Consider the following 16,102-nt stretch of genomic DNA (forward strand, 5'->3'; position numbering starts at 1 on the left):
TTACTTGTGTTCCACCCACCTTTGGGATTGACAATTCAGTAGAGCATGGAATCAAAGCTGTGACTCACCACACAATGAGGTCACAAATTTAACAACATGGGAGGAATCTGTGTCTCTGTTTAATTTGAAGGAGCTGGAGGAACATCAGTTAACTACTGTATTGTTTAGCAGTGTGGTTTAGAAATATCTGAATTACTTTAGGTTCACAAAGAGAGAAATAGAATCAAAAAACAAATAAAAGATGCCAGAATTTTATAAATCATTGGTTTAGCCTCAGTTGAAGTATTTTGGATCAGTCTGGGTACTACACTGCGGAATGCCCCTACGAAAGCAAAGAGGAGTGTCACCAGAATGTTACAACAGATGAACTTGGAAATGTTAAGTGTGCTCTCCTTGAAACAGAGAAGGTGAAGACGTAACCTTATAGAGATTTTCAAGATGATGGGATAGAGATGAGGAGGAATTTCTTCTCTCAGAGAGTAATGAATCCTTACCTCAAAGGGAAATCAAGACTGGGACATTAAATATATTCATGGCTGCGATAGATAGATTTTTAATCAGTACAGGAATCAAGGGCTATGGCGAAAAGGCAAAGTAGTATTGTAGATTTTCAGATCAGCAATAATCTCCTTGAATGGCAGAGGAGACTCAGTGGATAGAAGCCTGCTTCTCCTCCTACATCTTATGGTCTTATCATAGTAGTATATTTGGGAAGGCAAGTGAAATAACTCCACAGAGGCCAGTATCCCACCACCAAGTACCCTTTATTTCGATGTGCAGAGTCCTTAACACTGATCCAGCTCCCTCAGAGCCAGCTCTCAGAGTGAACAGAATCTCTGATACTCCTGTTTCATCAGGGATCCCTGACAGGGGCTGTTAACCTGGCTCAATCAGGGAACTCATATTCTATAAAGTCTACCTGGCTGACCTTGTAACAATCACAACTGCAGTATCAAACACTTGATACCCTGCCAAGCTATACACTGTATCAAATGTGGTGTGGATAGGAGTCCCACACCTCTCCAACTCTCACTTGTGACTCTAAGTAGTTGGTTGTGCACAGGTGAGCAGCCCTTCAGTTTTGGTTGGTGTGTGACCTTCCAGGGAAGAGTTGGAATGACAGATGAGGTGGAAGATCCTAACAGCTCAGTACAGCAATGGCTTGGAACACAGAGACCTGGAAGGCGTGTGAAATATTCAGGATATTTTCATGACCCCGAGGCGCCAATTTTGTCCAGTGGCAAAAATAGTGGAAATGCCCAACATTTCTGCCCCGAGCATGATATCTCTCATTTTCACTAGGGCAGGAATGAGGACAGGGAATGTTTCATGCCTGTATGTTTTACAGAGGTAACTGTATGTAGATCATGAGTTGTCTCCACTGAAGTGGGGATTTGGTAGCTTTAGAATGTGAAACCCAAAGTATGCTGGTTAAATATGGAAAGAGTGTGTCTGAACTCTGTGGATTTGTTTAGTTTGCCAGGGTATGCCTTTTGAGTGATAAAGTATTCCTTTCTCTCTGGTGCCAAGGCACCTTTGATAGAGATTGGGTGCTATTTGGGGAGGACTTGAAGAGATAAGGAGACTTTTGGAATCATTTAAAGCAGATATAAATACACATAAAAAGTGTATAAACTCATTACTGTCAAGCTCATTGGAACTGTCAATGCAATTGCCAAAAAGCATATAAAATAAAACTGTCACATGGACCTACTAAAAGGATCAGGAGGAACTGTCAAAATTACCTATCAAAGAAAACTGCCAATGGATTTAAAATAGCCATTTATCAAATCATGTCTGGGAGTGTTAAAATATAAAGGTTGCTTGCTGTTCCACTGTGACTTTTTACATACTCCTGAGGTTTCCATTACTGGATTACTGCTGCAGGACTGATTTCACAACCATCCATTCTCACAATAGGGTCCTGGCTATTTCACAGTTTGACAATTACGAGCAGTTTTAGAAGCTTTGAAGTCAGACGATAAGAACATTCCAATGCTTATTATTATAAAGGATTATGCATTTGAATTAAATGGTTTTCAAAGCCTTTTGCAGTTGAAGGAATGCAAATATAATAATTATACCTGAAACAATGAGTTATAGGAGCAGAATAAGGCTACTTGGCCCATTGAGTCTGCTCTAACATTTGATCATGGCTAACATGTTTCTGAACCCAATTCTCTTTCCCTCTCCCCATCACCTTGATGCCCTTAATCAAAAACCTATCTATCTCTGTTTTAAACACACTCAATGACTTAGCCTCCACTGCCTTTTTTGGCAAAGAGTTCAATAGATGTCACACCCTCTAGCTGAAGACAATCCTCCTCATTTTAATTCTAAAGGATTGTTCTTTCACTCTGAGGCTGTGCCCCGAGGTCAAGTCTCTCCTACAAGTGGAAATATCTTTTCAGTGTCCACTCTATCTCGGCCTCTCAGTAATCTGTAAGTTTCAATCAGATACCCCCTCATCCTTCTAACCTCCATTGAGTACAGATCCAGATTCCTCAACCACAAACCTTTCATTTCCTGGGTCATTATTGTAAATCTGCTCTGGACTCCTCCAAGGCCAACACATTCTTCCTTGAATACAGGGCTCAAAACTGATTACAATGTTCCACATGTGGTCTTCAACAGCCTTATACAGCCTCTACAATCTCTGTTCTTGAGTTCTAGCTTCCTCAACCACAAACCTTTCATTTCCTGGGTCATTATTGTAAATCTGCTCTGGACTCCTCCAAGGCCAACACATTCTTCCTTGAATACAGGGTTCAAAACTGATTACAATGTTCCACATGTGGTCTTACTACAGCCTTATACAGCCTCTACAATCTCTGTTCTTGAGTTCTAGCTCTCTTGAAATGCTAACATTGAATTTGCCTTCCTAATTGCTAACTGAACCTGCATGTTCACCTTCAGAGAATTATGAACTAGGACTCCTTAAGTCCCTTTGTGCTTCAGATTTCTGAAGCCTTTCCCCATTTAGAAAATAGTCTGCACGTCCAATCTTCCTACCAAAGTGTGTAACCTCACACTTTCCCACATTGTATTCCATCTGCCATTTCTTTGCCTACTCTCCTTGCCTCACAATTTCTTCTGTACCATTCCTCCTTCCTCAAAACAGCCTGTCCCTGCACATATCTTTGTCTCATCTGCAAACTTAGTACCGATGCCTTCAGTTCCTTTGTCCAGATCGTTAATGTGTAACATGAATAGTTGTGGTCCCAACACTGACCCCTGCGGAACTCCACTAGTCACAGTTTGCCATCCTGAGAAAGACCCCTTTATCCCAACTCTCTGCCTTCTGTCATTCAGCTAATCCTCTGTCCATGCCAGTATCTTGTTCCTTACACCATTGACTCATCTTATTTAGCAGCCTCCTAGGCAGCATCTTGTCAAAAGCCTTCTGGAAATCCAAAGAGATCATGTCCACTGGCTGTCCTTTGTCTAACTTGGTTGTTACCTCCTCAAACAGTTCTACCAAATTTGAAAGGCATGACCTCCCCTTGATGAAGCTGTGCTGACTCAGCCCTATTTTACCATGCACTTCCAAGTACACCACAATCTCATCCTTCATAATTGACTCTAAAATCTTGCCAATGATTGAGGTCAGGCTAATCGATCAATAGTTTTCTGTCTTCTGCCTCTCTCCCTACCTCCTGAAACAGGGGAAGCATTAGCTATTTTCCAGTCTGCTGGCACCCTCCCTGACTCCAGTGATTCCAGAAGGATCACCACCAATGCCTCCACAATTTCCTCAGCTATCTGCTTCACAAATCTGGGACATAGTTTATTTGGTCTGGGAGATTTATCCACCTTATGACCTTTCAGTTTCTCCAGCATCTTCCCCTTAATGTTTACCACAGCACTCACCTCTGCCCCAATTCTCTTGAAGTTCTGGACTGCTGCTGGTTCCTGAAGAAGGGCCTGTGCCCGAAACGTCGAATCTCCTGTTCCCTGGATGCTGCCTGACCTGCTGTGCTGTTCCAGCAATAAAGTTTCAACTTTGATCTCCAGCATCTGCAGACCTCACTTTCTCCTGGACTGCTGCTGGTGTCTCCCACTGTGATGTTATTCAGCTCCTTCACAATTTCATTGTTCCCCATTATTATTTCTCTAGCCTCATTTTCCAGAAGTCCAATGTCCATTCTCACCTTTGTCTTACCTTTTAAATATGTAAAAAAGCCTCTAACAATATCCTTTTATATTTCACACTACCTAACCCTCATCTTCCATCTTTTCCCTGCTTCAACATTGTATTATGAATATACACCTGACAAAAATCCTCTTTTGACTACACAGGTGAACCTGGTGATAGACTAACTGTGATAGGCCATCTGGGAAGAAAAGGAGAACGTGGACAACCAGGGTATCCAGGTGAGGTAACTGGAGTTATTTGAGTGTTCTGTTTTTCTCACATCTCATCCACACACTCATGCATTCACTATCCGCTATTGCTACTGTTCTGAAGGTGCAGACTGTCAAGTCTTTTGGCATCAGTTACCTGACTGGCTGGTGGGACTGGGACTTTGGGCAGCAGTAGACCACCAGAGGCTGGTGGGATTTGTCACCAGCTAGAAACCCAGCAGCCCATATTTGCACAGCAAGCTCTCATAGACAGCAATGTGATAACGACCAGATTATCTATTTACATGGTCAACGGATGAATATTGGTCAGGACATGATAGTCCTGTCATCTCTGGTATCAACCTAGTGATCCTCTGCTGCACTTCCTCTATGTCAAGAGACCAAAGCTGCCTTAATACTCTAGATGTGGTCTCACCAAAGCCTAGTACAAGTAAAATAACACAAGTCAACTTCTGAACTAAAATCCTTTCATTCATTCTGGGATGTGGGTATTGGTGGCTGACCAGTATTTATTGCCCATCCCTAATTGCCCTTGAGAAGGTGGTGGCGAGTTGCCATCTTGAACCACTGCAGTCCACCTGCTGTGGGTTGACCCACAGTGCCATCAGAGATGGAATTCTAGGATTTTTACCCAGTGACAGTGAAGGAACAGCAATATGTTTCCAAGTCAGGTTAGTGAATGGCTTGGAGGGGAACTTGAGGGTGGTGGTGTTTCCATGTATCTGCTGCCAGTGTCCTTCTAGATAAAAGTGACCATGGGTTTTGAAGGTGCTGTCTGAGGATCTTCTGTGAATTTCTGCAGTGCATCTTGTCAATAGTACACACTGCTGCTATTGAACGTCAGGTGGTGGAGGGTGTGGATGCTTGTGGATGTGGTCCCAATCAAGAACTTGCTTTGTCTTGGATGGTAACAAGCTTCTTGAGTGTTGTTGCCTAGAGTCATCCAGGCAAGTGGGGAGTATTGCATCACACTCCTGACTGGTACCTTGTCGATGATAGACAGGCTTTGGGAGTCGGGGTTACCATTTGCTCTCCTAATTGCTTGCTGCACCTGCCTGTTTATTTCAATCAACTGGTGTACAAGGACACCCAGATCCCTTTGTATGACTATATTTCCAAATATCTCACAATTGTGGGCTTGGATCGGCGCAACATCGAGGGCCAAAGGGCCTGTACTGCGCTGTATTCTTCTATGTTCTATGACACCCAGATCCCTTTGTATGACTATATTTCCAAATATCTCACAATTTAAATAATAGACTCCCTTTCTATTTTTCATACCAAAGTGCATAACTTCATATTTAGCCACATTTTACGGCATCTACAATGTGTTTGTCCACTCACTCAACTTGTCTAAATCATTTAGAAGGCTCTTTGCTACCTTCTCCTCACAGCTCACAATGCCAATCAATCTTGTGTTCTCAGCAAACTTGGAAAGGTTGCATATGGTTCCCTCATCCAAATCATCTGTATAAATTGTGAATAGTTAGCACCCATGCATGGATGGTTTCGGTACCAACTGGCCACTGCCTGCCACCTAGAAAAACACCCATTTATTTCCACTCTCTGTTTTCTGTTTGTCAACCAACTTTAAGTCCATACCAATGTTCTACCCCTTATCCCATGTGCTTACATTTAGCCACTCATTTCGTTAAGAGGGATCTTAGCAAAAGCCTTCTCAAAACCCAAATGCATTTCATCCACTGGTTCTCTCTGATCTATTCTTCCTATCATATCCTCAAAAAATCTCCAGTAGATTTGTTAAGCATGATTTCTCTTTCATAAACCCATACTGGTTTTGTCTGATCCTTTAATGCTTTCATGTGTTCTGTTCTCATAGCTTTTATAGCAGACTCAAGTATTTTTCCCAGTACTGATGTTAGGCTAACTGATTATGACTTTCTCTCTCCCTTTTTAAATAGTCAGATTACATTTGCCTCACTACAGCTTGCAGGAACTGCTCCAGTCTCTGTAGAATGTTGGAAGACGGCCACCAATGCATCCAATATTTTCAGGGCCACTCCCTTAAGTACTCTGCAGATTATCAGGCCCTGGTAATTTGTTGGTCTTTAGTCACATCAATTTCCCAAGAAATTATCGTGTCCCAAGAAATAGTCATTTCCCTACTAATATTGATTCCCTTCAGTTCAATCCTTTCACTAACTCCTTGATTAGATTAGATTACTTACAGTGTGGAAACAGGCCCTTCGACCCAACAAGTCCACACTGCCCCGCCGAAGCGCAACCCACCCATACCCCTACATTTACCCCTTACCTAACACTACGGGCAATTTAGCTTGGCCAATTCACCTGACCTGCACATCTTTGGACTGAGGGAGGAAACCGGAGCACCCGGAGGAAACCCACGCAGACACGGGGAGAACGTGCAAACTCCACACAGTCAGTCGCCTGAGGCGGGAATTGAACCCGGGTCTCTGGTGCTGTGAGGCAGCAGTGCTAACCACTATGCCACCGTGCCGCCCATGGTTCCCTAACATTTCTGGGAGTTTATTTGTGTCCTCTTTTGGGAAGACAGAATCAAAGTATGTGGTCAATTCTTCTGCCATTTCTTTATTCCCCATTATAGGTTTCTCAACTTCTGACCGTAAGAGATCTATATTTGTGACTATCTTCATGTATTTATAGAAGCTTTTATGATGAGTTTCTGTGTTCCCTACAATTTTACTCTCGTACTCTATTTTCCTCTCTTAATCAAGTTTGTTGAACTTGTTTGTTGAACTCTACAATGCTCCCATGCTCAGCCTTGCTGTTTTTTCTGATTCTTACTTGACAGCAGGTAACTGCCAGAGGGTGTTAACATTATTTACAACTTTGCTCAACCATTCTCATGAGCGTACAAAAATTGTTGGGAAGGAGAAGACTGGTTGCTGTAAATTATGATACTTCATTCACACTGTAAACATTCCCTCCTCACACTGAGACTTGTAATCCACTGGAAGAGACCGAATGCAAGATTTTTAAAAGGCCAGGCCGATTAGAGGAGAGAGATCTTGAAAATACCTCCTGACCCATCTGATGAAACCTAGTCCAGTAGATCACATTAACCCTGACTTCTGTTCATCGTATCAAGTTGTACCTCCCCATCATTGGAAGTCATTTATTTATTTAGATGCATAATCTTGCTGTTCCGTTCTCTAATTTCAGGTGGAAGAGGACAGACTGGTTTGCGTGGTGACCCTGGTCTCTCAGGTAGCCCTGGGCCTCCTGGACTTAAAGGATTGCCAGGTGAAAGAGGTCGACCAGCTGGCCCCGGTAAGAATCCTATAAACTGTTGTTTGACATGGAAGTATAGCACAGAGGAAGGCATTCCGCTCAACAGGTCAGGGTTATTTAGTCATAGAGTCATTCAACATGGAAACAGACCCTTTGGTCTAACCAGTCCATGCTCTTCAAGGAATCTATCAATCTCATCCCGTTCCCCTTACAATCTCCATCTGGTGTCACATATTGACTGAATTTCTCCTCTCCCAACATTGTTTGATGAGAGGTGCCTGCTATGTGCAGAATGCCTGAAGACTGCTGGAAGTCAAGCTCATGACCTATTTCTCTGATGTCACGGACACAGTGTACATTTTCAAATCCATAGAGTCCCTACAGTGTTGAAACAGGCCATTCGGGCCGACGAGTCGACACCGACCCTCCGAAGAGCATCCTACCCAGACCCATCCCCCTACCCTATCCCTGAAATCCTACATTTCCCATGGCAAATGCACCTAACTTACACATCCCTGAACATTATGGATAATTTAGCATGGCCTAAAGTGCATATCTTTGCATGGTGGGAGGAAACCGGAGCGCCCTGTGGAAACCAATGCAGCACGGGGCAAACATGCAAACTCCATACAGTTGGCCAAGGGTGGAATCGAACCTGAGTCCCTGGTGCTGTGAAGCAGCAGTGGTAACCACTGAGCTACTGTGCATGTCGTCACTATGCTATTGTTTTTATGTCTGGTCTGTGCCTACTCAGTAGGTTTGTTTCAGTGAGTATAAACTGATCTGTGTGACCACGAGGTTTCCTGAGGTGCAACGTTTGTCTGCTTTATCATAAGGCACAATGATAAGAATGTTTGAAGAAATATTATTTTGCAATCATCTCACCAATCCATTTCTTCTGTGCTTAGGTGCTCCAGGTCTGCAAGGGATGGCTGGGACTCCAGGATACCAGGGATCTCGAGGATATCCAGGTCCTCCGGGACCTCCAGGTCAACTTTCTCAAGTAGGACAGAAAGGTGCTGACCATTACTGTCCAACTGTTACACTTGGTTATCAGAAGGATTGTAGTCAAGTAAAAATTTATTTTCATTGGTCTAATACTCATATGCTGGGTCAGGGTGCTGACAAATCATTGTATTGTTAACTTATTTTGTATTTCATATTACTCTTTTCTCTGAATCAGCCATCAATTAATCTCTCTCCAGAATGTGAATCCAAAGAATGCACTGTTTTCTATTTGAAGAGTTGATTCCTCAAAGCTTGAGATTGGTTTGTATACTCTTTAACCAGTAATAATACTGATTGTCTCCATCCTCTCAGATCTGTTAGCATCCCTGCTATGTCCCTGACAGGCATGGCATCGTTGAGACAGACTGTATCTGCAACTTCAGGGGATTGCCCAGTTGTGGACCTTTGCCTCAGACTCCTGAAGGTTAGAGAAGCTGAGTCTGCCACTGACGTGTGCCTACCTTGTGCACAGCTTTGACATAAAGACAGAGTTCGTGCGAAATGTGCAATGCTCTGGTTAGCTGCTGCTAATTAGATTAGATTACTTACAGTGTGGAAACAGGCCCTTCAGCCCAACAAGTCCACACCAATCCTCCGAAGAGCAACCCACCCATTCCCCTACATTTACCCCTTCACCTAACACTAGAGGTAATTTAGCATGGCCAATTCACCTAACCTGCACATTTTTGGAATGTGGGAGGAAACCCACGGGAGAATGTGCAAACTCCAAACAGACAGTTGCCTGAGGTGGGAATTGAACCCGGGTCTCTGGCACTGTGAGGCAGCAGTGCTAACCACTGTGCCACCGTGCCACTCATAAATTCTGGAGCAAGGAGAACCCATAGCATTGAGAAGCAGTCAGTTACCCACTACTCACCATCAGGTTGTTCTATGACATCTCCACAAACTCTCAAAGCACAAAGCCCAGCACCAGATCGCTTTAAGGATCCCTTTGCTGAGGTGATCAAGGGCAAACAATAAGGAAATTGAATGAGGAGCCTGGGAATGGATCCTCTCATCTACTCACCTTTCTCAAGACCCTGTGAGACCCAAGCATGGGGAAGGCCCACAAAATCCTCAAGCAAGTTCACGAAATCCTGGAGCAGGATAGTGGAATTGGAAGAGAAAGAACTAACTTTTTCAATTTAATTATTTTTTGCTGCAATTGGAAAGAAAGCATTCCGCAGGTGTAAAATGATGATGGTTGCTCCTTTTAATACTTTATACGTAGCACACATTCTGTGGCAGAGTCACACATGTATTTGTGACAGCCATTCCATCATACTTCCTGCACAGTCAAGTCCAATTATGCGAAAACAATGCATCTTCCAAATCAAGGTGAGCAACAAATTGGGAGTTTTGCTTTAAAGAATAAACTTGGCATCTCTTCCCTAGTTTTCTGAAAGTGAAAGGAGTACAGCTGCATGAGCAGCTTTCTAATGCCTTGAATGTCAAAGAAGGGTGTAAGTAGATAAGTTGGTTATTAATGCAGTAATACTGCAACTGGCAGTTTACTTGGGCTCATTGATGCTTGCATGAAGAGTATAAGCCTCTTCAATCTGGCAGGAGAGTGTCAAACAGAGCAGAAGAAGATCATTTTGTTCCAATTGTGCCCCTCAGTATTCTCACAGAGCTCAAAGACTCTATCCACTATACACTACCTATAACATTCAATAGATTTTCCACTATAAACCTCTCCAATTCCCTTGAAATTTACTGATATTTCAACCTCACTCCAAGTCTATTCCAAACATTCTAGTTGATCCATTCACTTCTCCCTTTTGCAATTTCTTACTTGCCCCTTAGTGTCATTCACTGAACCATAATGTAGTTTCTCAGTTTAAGGATCTGAAATGTCTCTTCTACTTCCGGACAATATCCTTAATTTGACTTCATTTCCTTCAAGCCTTTCTTCATCCACTGCTCTTTCTGAGGTAAAACCCACTTATCTGGATGCAGCACAGCTTGGTATGGTAACTGCTCTGTGCAGGGTCCATAAGAAACTATAGAGTTGTTGACACAGTCCAGTCCATCATCCAGGCCAACCTTTCATCCACTAGTTCCATCTACACTTCTCCCTGCCTCAGAAAAACAGCCAGTATCATCAAAGACCCCTCCCACCCCAGTTATAATCTCTTCTCACCTCTTCCATCATGCAGAGGATACAGCAGCTTAAACACCCATACCAGCAGGTTCAAGAACAGTTTCTTCTCCATTGATAATGGATTTCTGAATAGATCTCACATATTTTAAGTCTAATGTTGATCTTGCTTTTGTGCAATTTCCTTACAGGTGTAACTTTGTGTTCCTCACCCTATGATCTTTGTATGTTATGATTTGTCTGTGCTGTATTTAGGTACATGTGACAATTATAAATCAAATCAAATAAGTTATTGATACAATAATACTGAACCTGGCATTTTACTGGGGCTCATTGATGTTTGAGTAAAGGATATAAACGACTTCACTCTGCAGTATAGCATTATATGTTTAGCAGTGGTTCCACTGTTAATTTAGTTCCTTATATCAATAATAATATTTGGTTTTGTTCCACCAGGACTCCCAGGCTCTCCAGGACTAGATGGTTTGAATGGTTTGCCTGGACCTAAAGGACCCAGAGGAACACCAGGTACTTAGCAGCTTTGTTATATTCTGTTTGGGATTGAGGTATTACCTCATCCTTATCAGACCATAAGATTTTGGAGCAGAAGTAGGAATCCCAGGACAATATTGACCTAAAATTTCCTGCTGAGGCATAGAGAGGGAGCTTCTATTCTTTCTAGTCTCACAAGAAATGCTTTATTTTTAAAAAGGAAAATGTTCTGTCTTGTCCTAGCTCAGTTTCTGCTACATTAGGGCAGAAGCAGGGCATGAACAATTGATTTTAATTGTCGATTCACTTAATTTTAGTCAGGCAATTTTAGTCAAAATCATCACCTTTCTTTGTTTTCTGAACGCGAGAATGCTTTGCACAATGAAAAATGTAAGAAAATCAATTTATTTAAGCATATTGTGGAGTGTTCGCTGTCAATTCATTTAATGGGCTGACTCAAGCAATGACATTCGATGAAAACTATTCGTAAAAATCGAAAGAGCTCTTGAACTTGCTCCTTCCCAAAGTGATTTTTAATCTTGGGCGAAATCAAAAGTGTTGCCAATCATCAGCAGCAGTGAGGTCATCAAGCAGACTTAGCAGCCAATCAGATTAAATTATTCTCACAGACAGCAAATGAGGAAATAAAAATCACAAATCATTTTATGTTTGATTATAAATTTTACAGATAGAGAGTGAAATAATTGAAGCAAACACAAGAAATTGAGTTGAATTGTAAAGTAAACAAACTATAAATACAAGTACTCTTTGATTTTAAAAAAAGGTGAATTTTCGTAAAGCAACGGCAAAATTTTACATATGGTAAATTTGAAATTCCACCTTTAGAAGGTGTGGCTGCAAGATTCATCTGTCCAGGAAGTGTGCCATAGAATGTCTAGTCTGCTTAATTGAAATAATTAGAATTATACTTTCACAGCCACTAAGACTATTCATCAAAAGTTATGAAACGTCAAGACATTGAAAATAGGAACATGAGTAGGCCAATTGGCCTTTCAAGTCTGCACCAGTTTAATGCTATCATAGCCAATCATTCACTTCAGTATCCTGTTCTTGCTTTCTCCCCAATTAAAGATCCAGTTACCCTTCAGTAAAAAAGATGCAACATTTTGAAGGGATTTGACAGGGAGACTGAGAGTGCATGAGTAGGAGCTCTCATGTCTTCCTTAAATTCTAACTGATAGTGATTTTTTCATTTATTCATAAGATATAACTATTTAGGCGAGCAGTATTATGCAGAGGATAGCTAAAGGTCCATGTTGCAATAAAGCTAGAGATCAGCTGAGGATGGCTTGCTTTTTTCCTCGTGAACATTAATAAATCAGATTACTTTTACAACGATCAGCAGTGCTTAAATGATTAACATTAGACAAGCTTTTAATTACAGAATTTTATTGATTTAACTTTCACCACCTGCCATGTGAAATTAAAACCAAAATTTCCACAACATTACTGGGGGTCAGAGAGTCATAGAGCTGTACAGCATGGAAACAGGTCCTTCGGTTCAACTCATCCATGCTGACCAGATAGCTTACATTAATCTAGTCCCATTTGCCAGCATTTGGCCCATATCCCTCTAAACCCTTCCTATTCATGTACCCATCCAGATGCCTTTTAAATATCGTAATTGTACTAGCCTCCATCACTTCCTCTGGCAGCTCATTCCATACACGCACCACCCAGTGCGTGAAAAATTTGCCCCTTAGATCCCTTTTTAATCTTTCCCCTCTCACCTTAAACCTATGTCCTTTAGTTTTGGAATTCCCACCCCAGGGAAAAGACTTTGGCTCTTTACCCTGTCCATGCCCCTCATGATTTTATAAACCTCCAGAACATCATGTCTCAGCCTCCGATTCTCCGGGGAAAACAGCCCCAGCCTGTTCAGCCTCTCTCTATAGCTCAAATCCACCAACCCTGGCAACATCCTTGTACATTTTTTCTGAACCCTTTCAAGATTCACAACATCCTTCCTGTAGCAGGGAGACCAGAACTGCATGCAACATTCCGAAAGTGGCTGAACCAATATCCTGTACAGCTGCAACATGACCGGTTCTGTGTTAAAAATCACACAACACCAGGTTATAGTCCAACAGGTTTAATTGGAAGCACTAACTGTCGGAGCTCTGCTCCTTCATCAGGTGATTGTGAGGAGCAGTGCTCCGAAAGCTAATGCTTCCAAATAAACCTGTTGTTATGTGATTTTTAACTTTGTACACTCCAGTCCAACACCAGCACCTCCACATCCTGACTGGTTCTGGATTACTAGTGCAGTGACGTTGTCAAGTCACTCTTGTATTTGGGGGATCTTTAACAGCACACCCTCTGGAGAATTACTGGGAGCAACTTCTGGTGTTGAACATTTTAGTTTGCATGTGCAAACACAAGAGATTGCTGTTAATATAATGGAGTGATAATGGTGAAACAAATGAACATGCTACATGAAAAGCAGATGCATTGGTGACTCTCACCATGTCATGTTTGATCTGATTATGGTCTCAAGTCCAGTCTCCTGCCTATCCTCTATGTCCTTTAACTCTCTTGTTAGTCAAATACTGATTAAATACAGACTTAAAAATATTTTAAAAATCTTACCTCTACTAATCTCTGGTGAAGAGAATTCCACCAACTAATGACCCTCTGAGAGAAAAAAATATACTTGTCCTCATCTCTCCCATAAATAAGAAACCCTTATTTTTAAACAATGCTCCCTGTTTCTGCTCTCTCCCAGAATGTGGTAACTTCCTCTTACCATCCACCCTGTCAGGACCCCTCAGGATCTTACATGTTTCAATAAGATCACCTTTGATTCTTCTAAACTCCAATAAGTAACTTATCAAATCTTTCCTCATAAGATAACCTCTTCTTTCTAGGAACTAGAATAGCCTACCTTCTCTGAACTGCTTCTAATGTATTTGAATGCCTTATTAAGTGAGGAGACCAAAATTTTATGCAGTACTCCAACATGGTCTCGCCAGTGCCCTGTAGAACTATAGCAAAACTTTCCTTTTTTAAAAGTCTATTTACCATTTTAATAAAGAACAATATTCCATTTGTCATCCTAATCACTTGCTGCATCTTTTATTTGTGGGATATGGATATCCCTAGCTAGGCCAGCATTGCTCATCCCTAATTGTCCTGGGGAAGGTGGTGGTGAGCTACCTTTTTGAATCACTTTAACTCGTGGAGCTTTAAGACACCCACAAATCTGTTAGGAAGGAAGTTCCAAGATTTGACCATGAAGTAGAAGTGATCTACTTCCAAGCCACGTCGCAAGCTTCTTACGTCTGATCTGTGTACCAGGACACCCAGATCCCTCTGCACGGCAAAGTTCTGCAATCTTCATCCGTTTAAATAAAATACTGCTTTTTCAATATTCCAGCCAAAGTGGACACATTCACATTTTCTACATTACACTGGTTAGATGCACCATCATTACTGTTGCAAAATTCAGTCAAAAACGCTTTACAGATTCTGTTCCAGAGACAATAAACAAAGCATGAATAGGTTGTAAATGGAGCAGGGAATTCTTTTTGCTTTAATTCAGAGTTAATGGTTGGCAATTTCTCCAAGAGCTGCTCCCTTGACTTTCCACCACCCATCTGCCCTCGGTATGGCAGGAGCCACTTGGAGGAAATTCCCAGCCATTGGCTTGATAGCGAATGAATATTTATCTCCTGTTGTTCTGTTTAGGTGCTGTTTTGGCAGCACCGCCAGGGCCTCCTGGTCTTCCTGGGTTAAAGGGTGAATACGGTGCACCAGGCATTGGTGTAGGCGCACCAGGATATCCAGGACAAAAAGGACCTCGAGGAGATCCAGGTAATTGACAAAATCGACTGTTAATTGTTTACTATTGTTTTACAGGACATTCTGCTGCCAAATCTAGTGACAAACTTGGCAATTTTGTTCCTGACTATAGTGACAATTGCATTATCACAGGGAACTTGTACCTCAGTATTTTCATTGTAAAGTTTCACTGTGCATCAATAAGGCATGATGTTTCACCTGGGATTCCAGTGCATGTTCCATTTATGAAAAAATATCCCATTGTATGGAGACTCAATGGTTTGAATCTTGATAGGGAGTGGAAAGATGGGGAGGTTTAGAGTTGTAGAGTCATAGAATGGTACAGAACAGAAACAGACCCTTCAGTCCAACTTGTCCATGCCGACCAGATACCCCAAATGAATTTCGTCCCATTTGCCAGCAATTGGCCCATGACCCTTCCTATTCATATACCCATCCAGATGCCTTTTAAATATTGAAATTGTACCAGCCTCCACCACTTTCTCTGGCAGCTCATTCCATACATGCATCACCCTCTACCTGAAAAAGTTGCCCCTTGTGTCCCTTCTAAATCTTTCCCCTCTCTCCCTAAGCCTATGGCCTCTCATTCTAGACTCCACCACCCCAGTTGCTGTCAGGAAATCCAAATGTTTGGATTTCTCCACATGTTTTGGAGTTTTGAGTTGAGTCCCCCACTTGTCTACATTAGCCTAAACAGACTCAGCTTCCCTCTGAGCAGGGAGCACTCCAGAAGAAGCTGCCATTGCACTTCCATCATGTGCTGCTGCTAGTGAGAATTGTGCTTCTGATAGCCGGTTAGTAAAGAAAAACTAACTGGCAGCCTTCACTTGAAAGAGATTTGTTCACAGACTGAAACATTACAGTCATATAATTCCTGACTCTGCTCTACTTTTGGGTCAGTAAATGAAATGAAAGAACTACAGATGCTGTAAATGAGAAATAAAAGTTGCTGGAAAAGCTCAGCATTTTAGGTGTGGTGACCCTTTCTCACTTCTGAGGAACCCGAAACATTAACTCTGATTTCTCTTCACAGATGCTGCCAGACCTGCTGAGCTTTTCCAGCAACTTTTATTAATGTCT

The 16,102-nt window shown here is 42.0% G+C and overlaps 1 protein-coding gene across 5 annotated transcripts in view; it reads left to right on the plus strand.

The window, feature by feature from the left end:
• col4a6 (collagen, type IV, alpha 6) overlaps positions 1–16,102 on the plus strand; it is a 421,315-nt gene that overhangs the window by 370,349 nt on the left and 34,864 nt on the right. For all 5 annotated transcript variants that reach the window (XM_043705028.1, XM_043705025.1, XM_043705027.1 and 2 more), the window contains 5 exons: positions 4,300–4,374; positions 7,531–7,638; positions 8,508–8,615; positions 11,165–11,236; positions 14,909–15,034. In XM_043705028.1, the coding sequence (XP_043560963.1) occupies positions 4,300–4,374; positions 7,531–7,638; positions 8,508–8,615; positions 11,165–11,236; positions 14,909–15,034 (489 nt within the window). The remainder of the gene's footprint in view (positions 1–4,299; positions 4,375–7,530; positions 7,639–8,507; positions 8,616–11,164; positions 11,237–14,908; positions 15,035–16,102) is intronic.

Source organism: Chiloscyllium plagiosum, chromosome 15 (assembly GCF_004010195.1).
Source record: "Chiloscyllium plagiosum isolate BGI_BamShark_2017 chromosome 15, ASM401019v2, whole genome shotgun sequence".
NCBI classification, from domain to species: domain Eukaryota; kingdom Metazoa; phylum Chordata; class Chondrichthyes; order Orectolobiformes; family Hemiscylliidae; genus Chiloscyllium; species Chiloscyllium plagiosum.